The following is a 20,185-nucleotide window of genomic DNA, read 5'->3' as shown; positions in this document are numbered from 1 at the left end:
GCCAAAGAATAAATACAAGATGGTGCACCTTATCCATCTGACAGCCTATCCGATCAAAGAAGTAAGTCACCCTCTTTCCCTTTCCCTTTCTTTTGTTGTCGACGTAAGATGCAATCGCATTGTCACAGCTCTTCATCTTTATACAGTGGGTGAACACCTCAAGAATGGCTCCAAGGCAATGTATCTTATGTTCTTGAGTGACCGACAGAGCTATCAAATGCCAATACAAATTGTAGTTGATAGCACTACGAACTCAGCATCAGTCTTCTTCTTCTTCTTCTTCGAGCATTAGTTCAGTGGAATCAAACCAAACGCGAAGTGATTCTCTCTTCAAGAATTGATAGCGACCTTGAAATAAGATGAACTTGGAAGAATCATTTACCATGCATGAGATGAATGAATCGTCGATGTGATTTAGTAGGAGAAAGAATTTAGTAAAAATTAAAAGTCAAATCACTTTTTTTAACGATAAATAAGTCATACGATCGACTCAAAATGATTGAGAGACATAACGAAGGATAGATACAAAAATTAGTGTTTCCAGAGGGTGTATATGAAAAATTTCCTCTCTATAAATAGGCATGCAAAGCAAACCAATGGAGAGAGGCGGGTCGAGAACAAGAAAGAGGAGGGAGGAGGGAGGAGGGGGCTGCTGCAGCGCCGCTGCGATGGTCAGTAGCAGCCGACGGAGCTGGGGGAAAGCATTCCGGGACCCGAAGGACGTGTTCCGGCGGAGCGGGGGCGAGGAAGGGGAAGACGAGGAGAACCTCAAGTGGGCGGCGCTGGAGAAGTTGCCCACCTACGACCGCATGCGGAAGGGCATCCTCCGGCAGGTGGTGGAGGACGGCCGCGTCGTCTGCGACGAGGTCGACGTCCACCGGCTCGCCCCTCGGGACCGCAAGCTGCTGCTTGACCGCCTCTTCAAGGTGGCCGAGGAGGACAACGAGCGGTTCCTCGAGCGCCTCCGACACCGAATCGACCGGTTGCTTCGCTTCCCTCAAGAATCACCCCATCATTCTTGATTTAGTTCATGTGCTCTTCTCTCAGATTAACTATTTCTATACCTAATAAAATGAAGGAAGAAAAATTTCCTAAATCCTGCAGCATCAATTTAAATTATGCGCTCTATTGAAGTCGAACAATCGCGGAGCAATTTTTTGAATAGGGCTCAAAATCTTATGTTTTCTTGAATCTTTTATGAGTCATGCAATTCAATTTCGATTCACTCTGCTGTAATCAACTAATTTAGGACTCAGAACAAAGAAGGCAATTTCTATAAATTATATAATTTTCTCTCCCATTTTCGTGTTCAATTTTTTGGGTCTGATTGGGGTTAGTTTGACATGTATGAAAATGGAACAGGGTGGGGCTGGAACTTCCAAAGATCGAGGTCCGGTATGAGAATCTCTCGGTCGAGGCAGATGTTTCTGTGGGAAGCAGAGCACTTCCCACCTTGTGGAACTCCACTCTGAACATCTTAGAGGTACTCACTGAACCCAAAATCATCTCATTGTTTGCCGAATCTGAATATTATCCCGCACCTTAAGTTTTTTGTCAGGGAGAAACTTTTCTAGTGTTTTAATCCAGAGCAAACAACATAAGAAACCATTACTACTATCTGTCTTTTGTTAAAAATTTAATGATAACCAAGAGAAGAACAAAAAAAAAAAAGGAAAAAAGAATAGAGAAAGAAACTTCTTCATTTGATAATCTTTATGTCCTGTGACATTTTTGTTATCGTGGTTGCTAGTCCTAGTTCTGTCCCTAAAACAGTAGCATACATCAGTTCATATTTACCTTTCCAGATCTACATTTGGACATAGTTTTATGATCTTATTTTGGTTTGTTATTTAGGTACTATCGTGTCACATTTTAAGCTTTAATGCTAAATGTTTTGGTGTGTCCCTATTTCCTAAAAAGTTCCATTCCTACTATTGTCGACTTGAGAGAAGAGGGTTTTAGTCCATCGCTAGTCACATAAGAACCAATTATGATTCTTCGGAGGGATTTTTTTTTTTAATTATTTTCTTGTAAAGATCTATCAAGTTTTACTTCTTCCTAACAAGCTAGGTTAGAAAAAGCTCACGAATCAAGTTTTTTATTACGTCATTATAAACCATTTGTAAAATCCTTCATGTCCATATGATGTTTCTTTTCTCTCTTTGATGTGTAACATTCAGGGAATTATTGGTCTTCTAAATCTTTCTCCATCCAAGAAAAGGACCATAAAAATTCTGAATGATGTCAGCGGGATACTAAAACCAGCAAGGTAAGCAAACCAAATTTTCTGGAAAATTTTGCCTTGCCAACCGCTTTTAATCATTAATTATTTTGAGAAATATTACAACCCATATCTATTTTTATTTCAATAAAAGTATGAGAGCAAAAGGCATCAAAGTCCTTTCAGTTTTAGAATCCTAGAAGCCTTGCTTGAAATAAATTCTTAAAGCTCCTTACTGTAGCATATTAAAAAGCTTTTGTGACTTTGGTCACATGATATGATGGGATAAAAAGAGAACTTTACAGGTCGTAACACATAACGGAATTAAACGAAAATCACAATCAAATTAGGACACCAAGATTTATGTGGAAAACCCCTCCAACGTTAAGGGTAAAAAATCACAGGGCAAGTCAGAAAAAATCCATTATAAAAATAATGAATGTATAAATCTTAGAGTCTTTTGCCCAAAACCAAAGTAACAATCACAAGAGAATAACTGGGATACAAAGATTGTCACTATGTACAATATCCAAAATCTCTTCAAGTGATCACAATAAGAATTCGCTGCAAATTTGATCTGAGATAAGAACACTGCCTTGATGATTGAGAACAGCTTTTGGGCTATTATTGTCTTCTTTCGTTTCCTTTTTCTCTTATTTTCCTGCCCTCAACTGCCACTGCTGCTTTTCTCTTTTCCAGAGCCACCGTTCTCCCCTTTTTCTTACCTAGCTGTTACAATTCTTAGTCAAAAGAGTTAGGGTTTAGGTTAAATGACAAGAAAGAAGGCTAAAGTGGGCTGTGAGTAATTAAAGCCCACTATGGGCTGAATAATGGGCCATCTGCCCAACATGATAGTGATCTTTCCACAGCATTCACTTTGAGATAGTAACCGCAAGAGAAATCAAGTACAAGCCGTCTCCTAAAAGCTTGAACTGATACGGACAGACCTAAAAATGTGTTTAAGCTCTAACATATTCCTTCACAGTATAATCCTTTGCATATGAATCCAAGCAGTGATGGACCATCCCAACACTCAAACTGAGTACCTGAAAGCAAAAAAATAGCAAAAGTAACTTCCCAGTTATATTGCCACAAAAATCAATTTAAATGAAATGTTGAAACATGTTATTCACTTTTTCGATGAAGTTCCAGTTTGGTTTGTATTCTGAGAAAGTTCTATGAACTCAAAACAGACATCACTATGATTTTCTTTTTTTCATTCTTTAATTTCTAATTCATTCTCAGGATGACATTGCTTCTTGGACCTCCAGCCTCGGGGAAAACAACACTCTTGCTTGCTCTGGCTGGGAAACTTGCTAAAAATCTGAGGGTGCGTGTCCCCAGTCTCTACCAGCATACATGCATATGCAATTGTCTCTGATATTGTGTGCTAAAATGCATAGATGGTTTTGTATAATAGACAGATATGTGCATTTGATGTGCTTGCCTTGCCAGCAGGAATTTGGTAAAATCACATATTGTGGCCATGAGCTTTCAGAATTTGTTCCCCAACGAACTTGTGCATACATTAGTCAGTTGGACCTTCACAATGGTGAGATGACAGTACGAGAAACCTTGGATTTCTCAGGACGGTGTTTGGGCGTGGGAACAAGGTATGAGATGTTGTCAGAATTGTCAAGACGAGAGAGGGATGCAGGAATTAAACCAGACCCCGAGATCGATGTGTTCATGAAGGCTACTGCAATGGAAGGGCAGAAAACCAGTGTAGCAACAGATTACATTCTCAAGGTTCATGCGTACATCTCTATAATTGCAGCTCTATCACTGGTCAAACTGTAAATGTCATTGCTAATTCCTGAAATTCTGGAAACAGGCACTTGGATTGGATATCTGTGCAGACATCCTTGTTGGTGATGAGATGAGAAGAGGCATTTCTGGGGGACAAAAGAAACGGTTGACAACTGGTGTGTAGCAATAACTATGTCCATCGCTAGGAGATTTAGATTGCTGTCAAGTGCCATTTGCAAATCCTTGCTAACCAATCTTCTTTGTTCATCCAATTGGATGGGCTTTGACACCTATGTGTGTTGGGCATCTAATTACCATGGACTCCCCAGCTTATCAACAGTTTCTACTAAATTCTGCCAAGGCATGTTTATTGTATTATACACATTAAATAATTTGGTAGAATCTCTAACCCAACAAGAACAATTTCACATGAAGTTCGCATGTTCAGGAACTATGCTACTTGAGAAATTTTCTAAAGAAACTAGGTGTTTTATACAAATTCCAATAAAAAAGCACATGCAATTCAGAAATAAGCAGAATAAACTATTAGGGGAAAATCCTGTTGTCATCTACAACTGAAGCACCATCCTGAAGAATGATATCATCTTAGTTTGCTCTATCATGATAGGTGTAAATACCCTAACAATCATATAATTCAAGATCGATGGAGCCTAGCATGTTGTTTAAGCATAATAATTTCTGTTTTTATTAGTACAAGGAGTGGGTGTTTCTTCTCTTCAGCTTGTTTGCTGTGCTGGCATTTCTATCATCAATCATAAGCATCAGGTCTCCAGTCATAAAGGAATTAGTATCCTTGTTGTACTTCTGAAGCTAATAACGTGTTTAGCTTTGTTTTGATTTTTATTCTGTTGTTCTTAATCATCGCATGCTTAAGAAGGTAAACATGTTGGTTCTTGGTTGCAGGAGAGATGTTGGCTGGGCCTGCGAGAGCACTCTTCATGGATGAAATATCAACTGGACTCGACAGTTCTACCACCTTTCAAATAGTTAAATTTATTAGACAGATGGTTCATGTCATGGATGGGACGGTGCTGATTTCTCTTCTTCAACCTGCACCAGAGACATTTGAACTTTTTGATGACATTATTCTATTGTCTGAGGGACAAATACTCTATCAAGGTCCTCGAGAGAATGTCCTTGAGTTCTTTGAGTCCGTTGGTTTCAAGTGTCCCAAAAGAAAAGGAATCACAGACTTTCTTCAAGAGGTAACTTCAAAAAAGGATCAAGAACAGTACTGGTCTAACAAAAACCAATACCATTATATTTCGGTCTCCGAGTTTGTGCAGCTTTTCAAGTCCTTTCATGTTGGGAAACAGCTCTCAGAGGAGCTTAGTGTTCCTTATGATAAATCTAGAGCCCATCCTGCTGCACTGACCACAGAGAAATATGGCATTTCTAACTGGGAACTTCTCAAGGCATGTTTATCAAGGGAGTGGTTGCTAATGAAGCGCAACTCTTTCATCTATGCTTTTAAGACTTTCCAGATAACTGTACTTTCATTTATAGCCATGACCGTGTTTCTGAGAACAAAAATGCCCCACGAGACAATTCCTGATGGTAACAAGTTCTACGGTGCACTGTTTTACAGTTTGATAAACGTGATGTTTAATGGTATGGCAGAACTGTCAATGACTATTTACAAGCTCCCGGTGTTCTATAAACAGAGAGATTTCTTGTTTTACCCTCCTTGGGCTTTTGGCCTGTCATATTGGCTCCTCAAGATTCCCCTTTCTTTACTGGACACTGGAATATGGATTTTTCTTACTTATTATGCGATTGGTTTTGCTCCTGCTACAGGCCGGTGAGTACTCAAATATTTCTTTCTATTTTATTATTCAGGATTTAGCAATTAAAATGATTCTACAAAGGATCAGATATGTTCAAAGTGCTTCACCTTTTTTCCAATGACATGATATATAGGATAAATGAAAATTCACCATCTCAATCTTTTCATAATTTGACAGGTTCTTCAGCCAGTTCCTGGTACTTCTCCTAGTACATCAAGTGGCCCTTGCTCTATTCCGCTTCATCGCTGCAACTGGAAGAACAATGGTTATAGCTAATACATTTGGAACGTTTTCTGTGCTTCTTGTTTTTGTTCTAGGAGGATTTGTCATGTCTAAAGGTAATCTGATGTATGATTCTTTGCTTGTTTCTTTGTACATGACCTCTTTTAATTAATACTTTGTATATGAAAAAAAATCTTGCTACTTTAATTAATAACCTATCTTTCAAAACAGAAGTTGTCATCTGATGACAAATTGTTTAATTTACTTTGTGATATTTGGATTCTTGTAGGATTACATCTCAAATTTGTTCTTTTTTTATGTGACAGATGACATCAAACCATGGTGGAAATGGGGCTTCTGGAGTTCCCCATTGATGTATGGGCAAAATGCTATAGCCATTAATGAGTTCCTTGATCCAAGATGGGGCGCCGTAAGATTTTTATCATGTAACCTTTCTTTGAATGCCATATGAATATAGCTATGCATGTATAGTTTCTCTAAAAGGGTGATGCTGATGTTTTCAGATTTTGGAAATAATGAATGCATGTTCAGTAAAAAGTCATATTCCAAATGTAATGTATGCTTTCTTTATCTCTGTTACAGCCAAACAATGATGCCAACATAGATGCAGCAACTGTAGGAACTGCTATTTTAAAATCTAGAGGAATGTTTGTCAATGGATATTGGTATTGGGTCTCTATTGGTGCCCTCATAGGCTTTGTTATTCTGTTCAATATATTGTTTATCCTTTCACTAACTTTCTTGAACCGTAAGTAGCCGATCTCCATTAAATTTTTCTGTTTTTCATTTCATTGATCTAGTGTTTCCTCACATGAACTAAATTTGCTCATTGTAGCTATTGGAAGTTCTCAAAGTATGATTGTTGATGAGGAACTGGAAAGTAAGAAAAGAAAGAACTCATCAGGTGGAGATCAGAGGTTTGAATTGATAGAAAGTGACAGGAGGTCTACTGCACCTGATATACCCGGTTAGCTGGTTTAATTGCATTCATCTTTCTCATTGTGCCTTGATGTTTATTGTAGCATCTCGTTTCTAGTAACCAAGTACAAGATAGCTTTTGATGACTATACACTCAACCTCAATGATTTAGTTTTCTATGTACTGAGCCATAATTTAGGCATAACATTATAAGGGATTGCAATTTTTATGATATTTGAATAATTTGGTAATCAACAACATATGAAATTAATAGCTGGGGCATATGACTAACAGACCCAGGTTGAGAATAATTAGTGACCCGGTCATTCTCTTATAAAGCTGTTGTATCAGATATTTGCAGCAGCACTCTTGAGGCTACACTATATCTTAAGTGAATTTGATTTCTTTTCATTTGCAGCAGCAGCCAGGAGGAACAGCTCTGAGAGTTTTAATTCTTCAGTGTGTCCAGCTAGGAGGGGAATGGTTCTGCCTTTCCAGCCTCTCTCTCTTGCTTTCAATCATGTGAACTACTATGTTGACATGCCTGCTGTAAGTGAATAATCACAACTATATTATTGAAGTTCTTTAAATTTTAACGAAATCATGGTTGTTTGCACAAATCCTGTGTGCCTTTTCTCATTCTTGGTTAATTTATGTTTCAACATCTGACAACCTTTTTGGAGATTGGAGTTAGTAGTAATTATGGACTCACACAATTTGAATCAACAGAATCATTATTGAATGGACTGTAGGTATTGATGCATATCCAGTTTGTTGTAACTACATGCTGATTGATAGACTGAAACTCAATTTGTCTAGCTTCGCTTGGATGTTCAGCTGCCTGACGTTCCTTAGTTGATGCTAAATAATGAGTTTGATACATTTTTGCATGAAACATGCCATTCTCTACTTTCAGGAGCAAACTAATGCTGGAATAAGATCACTATCTGAACTCTGAGAATTAGACATGATTGCAAATTCTTTTTAGTGGTTTCATTTGGTATGAGCTGCCACATTCCTTATTCTTGTTGTATTCATTAGGTCATAGCTTTAAAAGGTTATTTAATTTTTCTTGCGCACTTTACATAATGTGTACATGCATGCGAATTATAGAGAATGTTGCTTAGTTAAAAAAAAAAAAAAAAAAAACAATGGTATCTCTTTTCTTGTTTAAAGAATGTTAAGGAATTGTCTCATTTGTTTGGTCACTATTTTTTCACAGAAGTAACAAAAATAAAGAAAATTCTTGTGATATTTTTTTCCCCCCTTCTGGATCAGGAAATGAAGAACCAAGGAATCCAAGAAGATCGTCTCCAATTGCTATCTGATGTAAGTGGTGCATTTAGGCCAGGTGTGCTGACAGCACTAGTTGGAGTTAGCGGTGCAGGAAAGACTACATTGATGGATGTCCTGGCAGGGAGAAAAACTGGTGGTTATATTTCAGGGAGCATCAGCATTTCTGGTTATCCTAAAAAGCAAGAGACTTTTGATAGGATAAGTGGTTACTGTGAACAAAATGACATTCACTCACCATATGTGACTGTCTATGAATCACTCGTTTACTCTGCTTGGCTCCGTCTTGATTCAGAAATAGACAAGAAAACACAACAGGTCAGTGTTCACTTTTGATTTTTTTTTTTGCTTTTTGTGAGGATCGGAAATAAGTCCTAGTATTGGCCGATATTCCATTTTGCAACACTTAAGTAGTACCACATCTTTTATTTCTAATCTGTACCATATCTTTTGTGAGGGAGACATTCATGTGTATTCCTGCATCCTACTTGCATTTATGTTCTCCTCTTTTTAATCCATCATTAAACAAAAGTAACAGTTAGTTTTGTGTTTGCAAACCGTAGATGTTTGTGGAGGAGGTTATGGAGCTGGTAGAACTTGATACACTGAGAGATTCTTTGGTTGGCCTTCCGGGGGTTGATGGCTTATCAATAGAACAAAGAAAGCGACTCACGATTGCCGTTGAACTGGTTGCAAACCCATCCATCATCTTTATGGATGAGCCAACGTCAGGCCTTGATGCTAGAACTGCAGCGATAGTTATGCGAACAGTGAGAAATACAGTGGATACAGGCCGAACTGTTGTTTGCACAATCCACCAACCAAGCATAGATATTTTTGAAGCTTTTGATGAGGTTCACATTCCCTTAAATTTATTTTCATGCAGTATCTATTCCGATTCAACTTGCTTTTTATCCTAATGTACATTGGTCAGAGAAGAACTCTTTTTCTTTTTTTCTGTCTCCAGCTACTTCTGATGAAGACAGGAGGTCAAATTATATATGCTGGACCCCTTGGTCGTTACTCTCACAAACTTATAGAATACTTTGAAGTGAGTATTTTTCTAGATTTCTAAGTTCTTTTGAATGAGAATATCCAATCATTTAATGATAATAAAAACTAAATCATGTCACATGATTACTTATAAAACTAAAATTTATTTTCTGCAACTTTGTATATGTACAATTTCTTTTCATGTATTACTATTACCTAAGGACCATTACTGAAGTTTCTGCAAAGGAAAACCTCTAATATTTGAGCCTGATTAACATCATTGCTGTTATCTTTTGGACTTCTTCTAGGAAAAGTGCTGCTTAGTTCAATTCTGAAGTTGAATAAGTCATTTAAGTGTATAAACAATTGTTTTCATTGTAGATTGAAATTTCAACAATTGTTATTGTAAACAGTTGCTGCATAAACCAAGACAGAATTGTTATAGTTTTTGTCCTGCCGCTTATTGTTTCTAAATAATAGTGATATTTTGTAGATCCATAGGTGCAATTATGGTATAGAAAGTATAAATAGAGTGATTTGTTATCAGTAAAGTCCACATTTAATCATGACTTTATCAAGAAAACCATCCTGCAGGCGATTCCAGGGATACCCAAGATTACTGAAGGTTATAACCCTGCAACATGGATGCTGGAGATAAGCTCTCCTTCAGTTGAGTCTAGCGTGAATCTGGATTTTGTTGAAGTTTATGCTTGTTCCCCTCTTTATCAGTAAGTAGATGCTATATTGTTCATACTTCATAATCAAAGTAAAAAAAAAAAACTATCAAACATACATCAAAATCATTTTACTATTCTCCACTTTGTATCATTCAGAAAAAATCAAGAACTTATCAAGGAATTGAGCATTCCTGCACCAGATTCAAAAGATCTATATTTTCCTACAAAATATTCCCAGAGATTCAGTATTCAATGCAAAGCATGTTTTTGGAAACAGTACTGGTCTTATTGGAGAAACCCAGAATACAATGCCATCCGGTTCTTCATGACAATTGTCATAGGCCTTATATTCGGCTCGGTGTTTTGGCAAAAGGGTGGAAAGATGTAAGTTTCTTAATTTTCTCCAATTTTTTTCTTCATTTTCCTTGTCGCAGTGTATAGAAATAGAAGGTAAGCAGTATATTTAGCCCAAAAAGGTATCATTCATACTTAATTATTTGATGAATATCATTAAACACATAATTTTCCTGTCTATTAAAATTGTGCCTTCATGTTTAAATTAAGTATATATCATATTGCATCTGAAACCAAAATGTGGCTAATAATCCCTTCACTTCAAAAATTTGGTGGCTGATAATCCCAAAATGTGGCTGTGGTGTAGCCGCATGTAGATGAGCAGAACCTGCCTCACTTAACAGGTTGTAAAATCCTTGTATATGCTTATGCATGTTTAGACTTTAGATAGTAAATAGTTTGACATAATCCCTTTCTCCTTGTGGCCTAGTAACACCCTTGATTAGTCCCATATTAGAAGTGGGCAAAATTAAAATTGACTTATAAGGATATGATGAATATATTATTATTAACTTTAGTTTAAGCATTTTGACCAATGATTTTGACCAAATGAAGTTGATAGGCTAGTTAACCTATCAGGCCCGAGTTATCACATTTAGTTTGTGATTCACGACTCATATGCTTAAATGATATGCATTTTTCTTAAAGCTTTCGTGGTTTAGTAAATTGCTGATCAAATCATAGCAGAAAAAAACCGTTTTAACTGCATTAAGATTTTATGAAAGAAACATAAAGGTTGAATAATTAGACATTTTATAAAATAAAAGTTGAATAGTTAAACTACTCCAATCCCAGAATGTTAGTTATATAGTCGAGCTATTATACGACTTAGGTTAATAAACCATTGTTAGGACTTACAGAGCCTAATTCATGCAAAGACATTGGCTTCTGTTCTGCAAGCCAACAATGTACTTTTGCCAACTTATGTACACGCTGCATAAAACATTAATAGATAACAGTAGGCATGTGAATGTCCACTTGATCTGCTTGGACATATCACGTAATAACACAGCAATCAGTGGATTGCATATGGCAAGGTTGTGATGAACTGAGGCTAGCCTATGGGTCATAACAATCCTTGATAAGCCATTGATAATCTTTAACAATAAGTTTTGTTCCTTGACTATTTCTTCCCCAGGACATTATTCTTGATTTTTGGTTTTCCTTTCTTGGTCTTTCCAGTGTCCCAATATGTTTACAGGCATTGATTCTGTGCAACCAACCACCTAAATGAGTAACCGTGAGTCAATTGCTGGTTAGAAGACCTACTTGATATCGATCACTTTGACTTTAGAATACATTACTAAAATGGGTCACACTTGTGCTAGCCCCTTTTAGGTGATTAATAGATAACAATGATAAGCTTTTTCCTCCCAAAATTCTGGGAAAATGTTTACAGGATCAGTAATAAAATATTTTTTGAATGTTTTCATTTGTATCTTCTTTTTTGTTTAGGTCTCTCAAAGATCAAACTTTCATATCGTGTAATATTGAAGAAGCTCCAACATATGCTGATAAACAATATGATTTTTAACTACTTATCCTTTGTACATTCATCAAATCAATGTATAGCTTTCCCATTACAATCTCATATGTGGCTACATAAACAGGAGCAAACAAGAAGACATTCTCGAGATACTTGGCGCTATATATGCTGCTGTTTTCTTCCTTGGGGCCACCAATGCCATCATTGTGCAGCCTATTGTGGCCGTTGAGAGGACTGTCTTTTACCGTGAAAGAGCAGCAGGGATGTACTCAGCCCTGGCCTATGCATTTGCTCAAGTAAGCCAAATCTTTCAAAAAAAAAATTTTCCATAATGATCTAGACATTGTTGCTTGTTATACTTCATGCATTCTTTATGCATGAACACCATTTATGCTTTTCTCATTAAAAGTAATTTCCATAGCTATTGAGCACAGGTATGGATCCAGAATACCGATATGACATGATAGAGATAAGAGAATAACATGGTATGGCATGAGTAAAGCAATAAACAAATATGCTTAGAAGTATAAATTGCCTATATGACAAGGTTTAGTCTTAGAAGAGCCAGTTATTTTATAATGACTCATTACACAAAAAGTAGACACTGGCATCCATAACCTATTCATCATGACAATATTATTTTACAAAATAATATTTCGAGGTTGTAGAGAAGATAGCAAGAAGTCTGTTTCTATGATTAAAAAATCAAAGTTTTACCAAAAAATGTTACCTAAGTATATTATGGTATCCAGAGATTTTTCTAGTAGTTTGAAGTATGTCCTACAATTATCATATCCAATATGTCTTATACAGAATCGCAGATACTATACAGATATGGTGAACAATTTTGAAGTATCCATGCTTCATAAGTAGAAGGAAAATGGGAAACAAAAGATAGAAGGGCAAATGGAAAATACAGATATCTGTCATACAAATACATACACAAAATCCATGTGCACCACATTTCTTTTGTTGTTGGAATATTTGTAGTTTACTTGCAGAATAGAAATATGCCCGTTCTATAGTCAAAACAGCCATCTCATCCAAGAGCATTAACAAAACCATCCAAATGGTGAACCAGAATAAATTAATTTTTGAAATGTAGCAGAATTATGTTGCAAAAATCTTTGGATATGTCATCCAAATGGTATGCTGCATGAACAATGAAGATATTGCTCCTTTTCTTTCCTGCACATTGTCACTTTGTCTTCAAGATCATTTTCTTAATTTGAAGAATTAACCCTTTTGAATTACCTTTTTACAACATTTCATTTTGTTTTCAGTCAGCCTTGTATAAATGCTAATAAATTGGCAGAGTCACCATTTTCAGCAGTTCCCTATTTTATGTGTGCGCACAAAATTCCATCTAGTAACTTCTTACAGAATTATGAAATCCATAAGCCTAAATGATACTTAGACTATGGAAAAAAGAACAGTTCAGTTAGCTGTTTATCTATGTTAACTTTCTCAGCACAACAAAGAAAAAACAAAAGCTGATAATGTTAGACAAAGTGATAGGTTATAGCCATATGTGTTTGTGGTTCAACATAATTACCTAATAATTGAGTGGAATCAATTAGTCCTCTAACCGAATGGTAGACCTATGAGGTTAGCAGTTTGTAGCATGAATGGCTCCATTAAAGTCTCTCAACCCATTTCATATGAGTGGTTGTTTACCAATTTGCATCAATAGGCAGAGTTATAGTAAATCAAGTCTCGAGCATCATTTTGAAATTGATTTAAACTTTAATCACTCTGTGGTCATTATATGGAAACTAACTGTTGAAGTCACAATCTATGTATTTCTGGTCAAGATTCACAAATTCATGTACCTCTATTGTACTGGTGTACCAAATGTCGGTATGTCAGCACGTATTGAGCTTCAAAAAAACCTAAAAATTAAAATATGAAATATGAAAATTGATCAATACAAAGCTTATATCATTTTGCATTGGGCGGTATGATCATGAACCGGATGGTACCGACCTAATACTTGGTGGTATAGGGTTTGTTAAATAAACTTGCAACATAAATTAAGATGTCTTTTTTTTCTCTGCATATTTGTCAGAATTGCTTTGGTACTATGCATCTTACTACATGCCTCCTAATATCTACTTAGCCAGACTAAATTTATCACTTACATAAAAGAACATGAACGATTATCTACAAACAGTTGTCCTCCTAATCCTTTTAGAACAATTGTGATATCTTCAACAACAGCCAAATTAGCATATGTTTTTGCATGTGCAGGTGAGCATCGAGCTGATATACATACCACCACTGGGGCTTCTTTATAGCCTGCTACTTTTCCCAATGATTGGCTTTAGCTGGCGCGCCGACGCCTTCCTTTGGTTCTTCTTCTTCATCGTAATCTGCTTTGTTTACTTTGTTCTGTACGGCATGATGGTCATAGCACTCACACCCAACCACCATATTGCCAGTATCCTATCTAGTTTCTTTTACAACTTCTGGAACTTGTTCGCGGGCTTCGTGATAGCGCGACCGGTATGTGATCACCTGACCGAGATGCATGATGATTCCTGGACAATCCTCCGCTCGTAATGCTGATGTTATCTCGATTGTGCATTTTGCAGCTGATTCCTGTCTGGTGGAGGTGGTACTACTGGGGTGATCCCGTATCGTGGACGATTTATGGCATTGTGTCATCGCAACTGGGGACGAAGGACGACTTGGTTGCCATTCCTGGAGCAGGTAGCCTTACGGTGAAGCAATTCTTGAAAGACAACCTGGGTTTCGAGCACAGCTTCGTGGGTTGTGTGGCTCTCGCTCATTTGGGTTTTGTCCTACTCTTCTTCTTGATCTTTGGCTATTCAATCAAATACCTCAACTTCCAAAAGAAATAGCCAATTGATCTTTGGCTATTCAATCAAATACCTCAACTTCCAAAAGAGATAGCCAATTGATCTTTGGCTATTCAATCAAATACCTCAACTTCCAAAAGAGATGGTCAAAACTTCTGCCTGTGGTACAACTTCTCCACAGACAAGAAAGAAATGGTGTGATCATTCTTCTAGGTTTTCTCTTGCAACGATTTGCGGCTATTATGACCATTTTGTATATGTGGATGCTGCAAATTTTACCAATACATCAGCAAAAAGGTAACTGACCTATGCATTATATTACTCATGCAGTATCTGCTCAGAGTTCAGATGGTGTACAAATACTTGGGTGATTTATAATTTTATACCATTTAAAAATGAAGAATACTTGGCTTTGCCTTGAGAGTTACTGATTGCTTCAGAAACTTGTATCAAATATTTGGGTGATTTAGACTGATCAAAAATGAAGAATCACCACACAAACAAGCACATGGGGTTCTAGCAGAGATTCTGAGTCTTGATTCTATCATACAAGAGAAAGAAATTACATCTAGAACTGTGTTTTCAGTGTCTTCCATGTGAATCCTTGTGGAATCAAACAGAAGAAAACCATGGCTACACTGAATGCAGAGGCTACAAGCTCAATAGGTGGACATGTAATTGGAATTTAGTTATCAGGAGTGACTTCAACCTGGCTTGCAGTGTGACCTCATGATGAAACAGCAAACCATGAGCAACATTATTGGGCTCTATACATGTAAGTTGAGTCCAAGTGAAACTTTAGAAACTACACATTATAGAGTACTTGCAGAAATAAAAGAGTACAGAAAACCACACTGTAGAACTGTAAAGAGTACAGAATAACCACCAACATCCACTAACCTGGATAAACACTCAGAGGATGAACCTTAATTGCATGCAAACCACAACTCTTAAGAGGATACCATATGCTACAGCGAACCCGAAGAGCAGAGATCAGTCTGGTGCAGTCTTAGCTTTCATAGCCAAGTTTTAGGAAATGAAATCAGGTAATACTAGTTTCTCATGGGCTAATGCCACTGGTCTCAGATACCGATCCGTTTGGCTTGTGCAAGACGCTCGTCGGTGAGTGCGTCGAGGCTGAAGAACGGAGCGCTTCAGCGAGCGGACCACCCATGGAGGCCTCCCCATGGTGACCCCATCCCGACCAGTTGTTACTAGAACAGACCAGCTGCCCATCGGCGCCGTCGTTGTTGCTCGCTTGTCTGGGCTTCTTAGCATCGTTACCTGTGGAAAGTTTCAGGGAGAAGTCCGACGACAGGTTCCCAGGGATTGAGATAGAGAGGTGGGTGGCCGAAGCTGGATGGCTGGTATAGTTAACTGTGTCATTGGCCTCTTGCTGGGATTTTGGCCACTCATCAAAGAATTTCTGCAGCACATAGCCTCCGGCTTTGTTGTCTCCAAGGCAGAAGTTTGAACGATCGCTTTGGAAGCTCCTTTCAACTGTGTTGCTGTCTGAATCTCTATAAGAACAACATTACCAGAATCAAACTTTATTGTCTGAAAAAAAGCGCAAGAAAAATCATTCTACGGAACGAAATCGGAGTTCGATACAGAAAGGAGGATGACACTGCAACCACCTACCAATGGAACCAATCATTTCCATCAACCACCTTGCAGGAAGAAGAGGGATAATTCTTGATCAAATTGATAAAACACTTTTGTTAGATGCTATCAGCCTAAATTCACTCGAGGATGGAATAGGAGAAGAAAATTTGATCTTCGCAAACAATCCTGATTATCCATAATTCGATCTTCGCATTCAAAAATCTTAAAAAGGGTTGAGGTAATGGTCAATAAAATGTGGTGAGTTCCAAGACAATCCCTCATGCTTTACTTTAGCTGCTCTGCGTCTGGAAACTGCGTTAGCGATTCAAACGAACGGTTTCAATATTGTAAAGCGATTTGAGTTTTATTTTTTTGATTTGTGGAAAAAAGCAGGAATGGATGGTGGTAATGATGATTCAGATGACAACCCGAGGATCGACTGCTTCAAACCATTTGGTTCAAAGGGATCGATAGGATATTTCGAAGAGTCTCAGACGAGTTTCTCTTCGGTTTGGCTTTTAGCTGCCTTCTCGTTTTCCTTCAAGCAAGCATATTTCCTTTATTCGATCACAAAGAGGATTCATATGCTATTCAGCAACAATTTCTTGAAGAACATATGCATGTCTGAACAAATCAGCCTCATTTTCGACGATCTATAGTTGTTTAATCTGCCATTGTTGCAGATGTTAAATTCTACCGTTAGCATGTCTTCTTCTACCTCTTAATAATAAACTAAGACGATTTTGAATGCAGATTTAAATATCAGAAACAAATTTGGTCCGACAGAAATGAAGTACTATTTCTGGCCTACGGCATGCATGCGGTGCTCAAAATGTGATACAGCTTTCAAGTAAAAGAAGCAGATGCTACCTCTGATCCAGAGGAAGGATGTCGAGAGTAGGCAATGATGGAGACGGATCGAAATGGTTCGCTCGGGGCAAGCCTGCAGGCGAGGAAAGGGCAGCTTTGAAGCCATTGGTGGAAGTCGGTGTGGGGATTTCCACATGCTTTCTTGAACGGTTTCGGCCGCGGTGGACATGACGCTCACAGTACTTTTGGCCGACCACAACCTCTCTCGAGCATCTCCACTTCTTTCCGTCTGTTCTCCTGCATCTCCCGGGCTCAGGGTCGACGACCCACCTCCCCCAATACCCTGTCTGCAACCCTGAAAAATATACATGACATACATAGAAAGATAGATCGATCGATAGATAGATAGATAGATCGATGGAATCAGTCTTCTGTTTGGATTAAAGAATGGAACAACAAGTTCTATGACAAGTGAAAACATGTCAGAAGCTGCGACGTAACAGAGAGAGATGTTGGACACTAGCTAGATCATGCAATGGTTCGATGGAAGACCTCATCGTATGTCGAGGACAAGCAAACGAAGTAGTGCATAACTAGCGTAGGGAGGGAGAAAGAGAGCGAGGAGTTACAAGATGGCTGGAGCTGGTGGTAAAGCTGAGGGCGGTGAGAGAATGGGGATGCGCCGAGAAGGCTCGTTTTGATGGGTAGAACAAGTTCCAGAGGAACAGAAACCCCAGCGATCATGTACTTGTAGATCAAAGCTTGCAGCTCCAGTTCCTGCCACTGTGCCAACGTGAAATAACCTATCCCTGCAATCGAAAGGAGAAACGAGGGAGAGACCGACCAAGAACACTCGGGAGCTAGAAATCATAAAGAGAGGATTACTAGGGAATGGAGAGAGCGTGTTGTCGAGGCTGCTGTTGTGCTCAGGTCCAAGCAGACCGATAGCAGAGGCAGGTGACTGCTGGTGATCCAAGAACTGGAGCTTGGGGAGCCCTGCAGAAGGCTGACGGTCTGACTGCAGCCGGCCTCGCCATTGATGGGAGTCCATGAAGACACAACCGAGAGTCAGGAGGAAGGAAATGGCTCTGCTTCCACCACTATATCTTCGGTGGTCGGACTTTATACGGCTCCTTTTTGCTTGATTTGGTGGAAGGTTAGGAGAGGGGCGGTTCCGGAGGTAGTTTTGCTGCAACAATGGAGAGGAGGATCTGTCGCTTCAGAAGAGGTCTGTGATAGATCTGCTGCCTCTTTCATGGAAAGCAAAGTTACCTTAACTCCGCTCACGCTGTAAAACACACACCACTGCTGCTGCTCTGAAAAGAGCTGTCTCACATGGGAGTTAAAAGACGAGGACAGGAAGACAGACAAATACTCCATGGAAGGTGGTGGGGGAAGATGGATGGATGAGATGGGATGGATGGACACATGGATACTTCTCCTTGCTGCCCAACAACCTGTGGTTGCTTTGGAGGAGGGGAGAGAAGAGGGGCAACAAGATGTGTGTCTTTATGACAAAGGCAAAGCCTCGGGAGTCGAGAGGCTCGGAGGAGAGAACAGCAAAGTCAGGAGGTGGCTGGTTGCCGTGGCGCACGCAGTAAGTAGCTGGAGATGGAGGGGGTCTTCAATGGACCGGTCCCTGTCTGTCTCCGTCATGAGACTTCAAACTCTTCGCTCCGGGCATGACTCAACAGTGGGACTCGATTAACTGATGCAGGTTTTCTTCCCCCTTCTTTTGCCTTTTCTTGTCCAAGCACAACTGTTTGACCTGCAGTAGTACATCGAGTGTCTTCTGCACTCCATTTCATACAAGACGATCATGTTCGGATGGTCCCGTGAAGCACATCCCAAGGAGTAAGCAGGAGAGAGAGAGAGAGAGAGAGAGAGAGATGATGTTGTATTGGTTGAAGTAAAGCCGGCAAAAGTCGCAGAGAGGCTGATATACGATTCTGCATGGTGTTGTCCAGATCGGTCCGACAACGAACCGAAGTGGATTCAAGAATGGATGGAAACTTGGCGCTGGAGGTCGAGCCGAGGCGGTGGGGTTGGGGGTGGCTTCCTCACGAGACGTGGATTCCACGGACAGCGTTCCTGCGGCTCGGCTGCTCTTCACTTCCCCTTTCCAACGCCTCAATTATTATCAAAGCAAGGAAGGTTGGCTCCCTGCTGCATTAACGCTTCTGCTCCTTTTTTACTTACTTGTGCATGCGGATACCAACATAACAGTTCTCTCGCTTATTAATCTTGGCGACCAAGGGAATGCCCACTTTATGACACCGTCTGGGTATGGATCACATGATGCGGCTGCTGCTGTCTGCAAGCTCTGCGTACGCGCATGACGATGTCGTCGTCGTTGTTGTACGAGGAAAGATCAGAACCGGTAGTCCTCTATATTAGAATGACGCGAGAGGTCACTTACACGAGGACGATCATTCAAATGGCTTCGTGGTAGAACTCCTCCACCCACCGCCTCATCTGCTGTGCACCTGCACGTATTTAAGATAGGCCGTTGTTTTGTTAGCGTTGGGGACAAAAAAAAAAAAAAAGAAATAGGAGGATCAAACTGTAAAAGAAATAAATAATAATAATAAGAAGGAGGCTTATACTACTAGTGTGTGTGTGTGTGTGTGTGTGGGGTGGGGGGTGTATTGTACCACCGACTAGACGACGCAGTAAGTGAGGTGATAATGCGTGGACACTTACCACTCGTCAGCAGCAGCAGCAGCAGCAGGTTGTGTCTGCGGTTCGATACAGAGGAAGGCATGAAGGAACGGTAGGAGGGGAAACATGACACGACGAGACGGACAGACATCTAAAAGCAACTCACCGAGAGGCCTGCCGAGTAGGCAAGGGAACTCTTGTTCTGCGGGACCCTCACATGCTGCTCCTTCCCCATCACCATCGATCGACACTTGCTCGAGAGAGGGAGATGCTTGGAAAGGGGCCACAGCGTCTCTCTCTCTCTCACTCTCACTGTCGGTGCCAAGAGGCTTCTCGACTTTGGTTGGGGATTGGGAAGATCCCATCCACGTCCCAGCATCTCTTTGCACCCATTGGTTACTAGCTGATGTTGATTTGACACTTCTTCTATCTCTGTTTGTTATGCAAGCGATTTGCACTCTGCTTCCGACCCAGGGACGGAATCCAGAGGCAGGCAGTCAGGCAGGGAACTAACTGCTTCAGGGGTCCCCTGGTTTACAGCAGCA

General features: G+C 39.5%; 2 protein-coding genes across 6 annotated transcripts; one reads left to right on the top strand and one right to left on the bottom strand.

Annotated features, from left to right (window-relative positions):
• Nucleotides 1-618: 618 nt before the first annotated feature.
• LOC135645918 (ABC transporter G family member 48-like) lies at nt 619-14,991 on the top strand. 4 transcript variants are annotated; one of them, XM_065164816.1, is made up of 20 exons: nt 619-982; nt 1,363-1,483; nt 2,181-2,269; nt 3,467-3,551; nt 3,680-3,970; nt 4,056-4,146; nt 4,895-5,792; nt 5,956-6,116; nt 6,327-6,430; nt 6,604-6,769; nt 6,857-6,988; nt 7,358-7,488; nt 8,218-8,550; nt 8,796-9,086; nt 9,200-9,283; nt 9,820-9,953; nt 10,059-10,286; nt 11,867-12,038; nt 13,993-14,247; nt 14,337-14,991. In XM_065164816.1, exons 1-20 carry the CDS (start codon nt 669-671, stop codon nt 14,604-14,606), a joined length of 4,350 nt encoding a protein of 1,449 aa, XP_065020888.1. In that variant the 5' UTR covers nt 619-668; the 3' UTR covers nt 14,607-14,991. The 4 variants fall into 4 exon arrangements, with proteins under 4 accessions (XP_065020888.1, XP_065020889.1, XP_065020887.1 ...); XM_065164817.1 differs by having other exon boundaries at nt 3,677-3,970; nt 7,361-7,488; XM_065164815.1 differs by having other exon boundaries at nt 3,677-3,970.
• Nucleotides 14,992-15,358: 367 nt separating this feature from the next.
• Nucleotides 15,359-19,497, bottom strand: LOC135586833 (growth-regulating factor 3-like). Of its 2 annotated transcripts, none has more exons than XM_065164820.1 (5): nt 18,252-19,497; nt 17,820-18,168; nt 17,609-17,788; nt 17,040-17,334; nt 15,359-16,084 (listed from the first exon to the last, which is right to left on the bottom strand). In XM_065164820.1, exons 1-5 carry the CDS (start codon nt 18,357-18,359, stop codon nt 15,625-15,627), a joined length of 1,392 nt encoding a protein of 463 aa, XP_065020892.1. In that variant the 5' UTR covers nt 18,360-19,497; the 3' UTR covers nt 15,359-15,624. The 2 variants fall into 2 exon arrangements, with proteins under 2 accessions (XP_065020892.1, XP_065020891.1); XM_065164819.1 differs by having other exon boundaries at nt 17,865-18,168; nt 18,252-18,832.
• Between the last annotated feature and the right edge of the window lie 688 nt (nt 19,498-20,185).

The sequence above is a fragment of the Musa acuminata genome, chromosome BXJ3-8 (genome assembly GCF_036884655.1).
Source record: "Musa acuminata AAA Group cultivar baxijiao chromosome BXJ3-8, Cavendish_Baxijiao_AAA, whole genome shotgun sequence".
NCBI lineage: Eukaryota > Viridiplantae > Streptophyta > Magnoliopsida > Zingiberales > Musaceae > Musa > Musa acuminata.
This window is presented reverse-complemented; position numbering and strand designations above follow the sequence as displayed.

What these genes read in the sequence shown, in the direction of transcription:
- LOC135645918 (XM_065164815.1), top strand. Translation starts at nt 669, where the DNA reads ATGGTCAGTAGCAGCCGACGGAGCTGGGGGAAAGCATTCCGGGACCCG. An exon ending in CAACAGATTACATTCTCAAG is followed by an intron (nt 3,971 to 4,055) that starts GTTCATGCGTAC and finishes TTCTGGAAACAG; the next exon opens with GCACTTGGATTGGATATCTG. An exon ending in TGGCAAAAGGGTGGAAAGAT is followed by an intron (nt 10,287 to 11,866) that starts GTAAGTTTCTTA and finishes CTACATAAACAG; the next exon opens with GAGCAAACAAGAAGACATTC.
- LOC135586833 (XM_065164820.1), bottom strand. Translation starts at nt 18,359, where the DNA reads ATGGAGTATTTGTCTGTCTTCCTGTCCTCGTCTTTTAACTCCCATGTG. An exon ending in CTCCCGAGTGTTCTTGGTCG is followed by an intron (nt 17,789 to 17,819) that starts GTCTCTCCCTCG and finishes TTTCGATTGCAG; the next exon opens with GGATAGGTTATTTCACGTTG. An exon ending in ATCCTTCCTCTGGATCAGAG is followed by an intron (nt 16,085 to 17,039) that starts GTAGCATCTGCT and finishes TTGTTCTTATAG; the next exon opens with AGATTCAGACAGCAACACAG.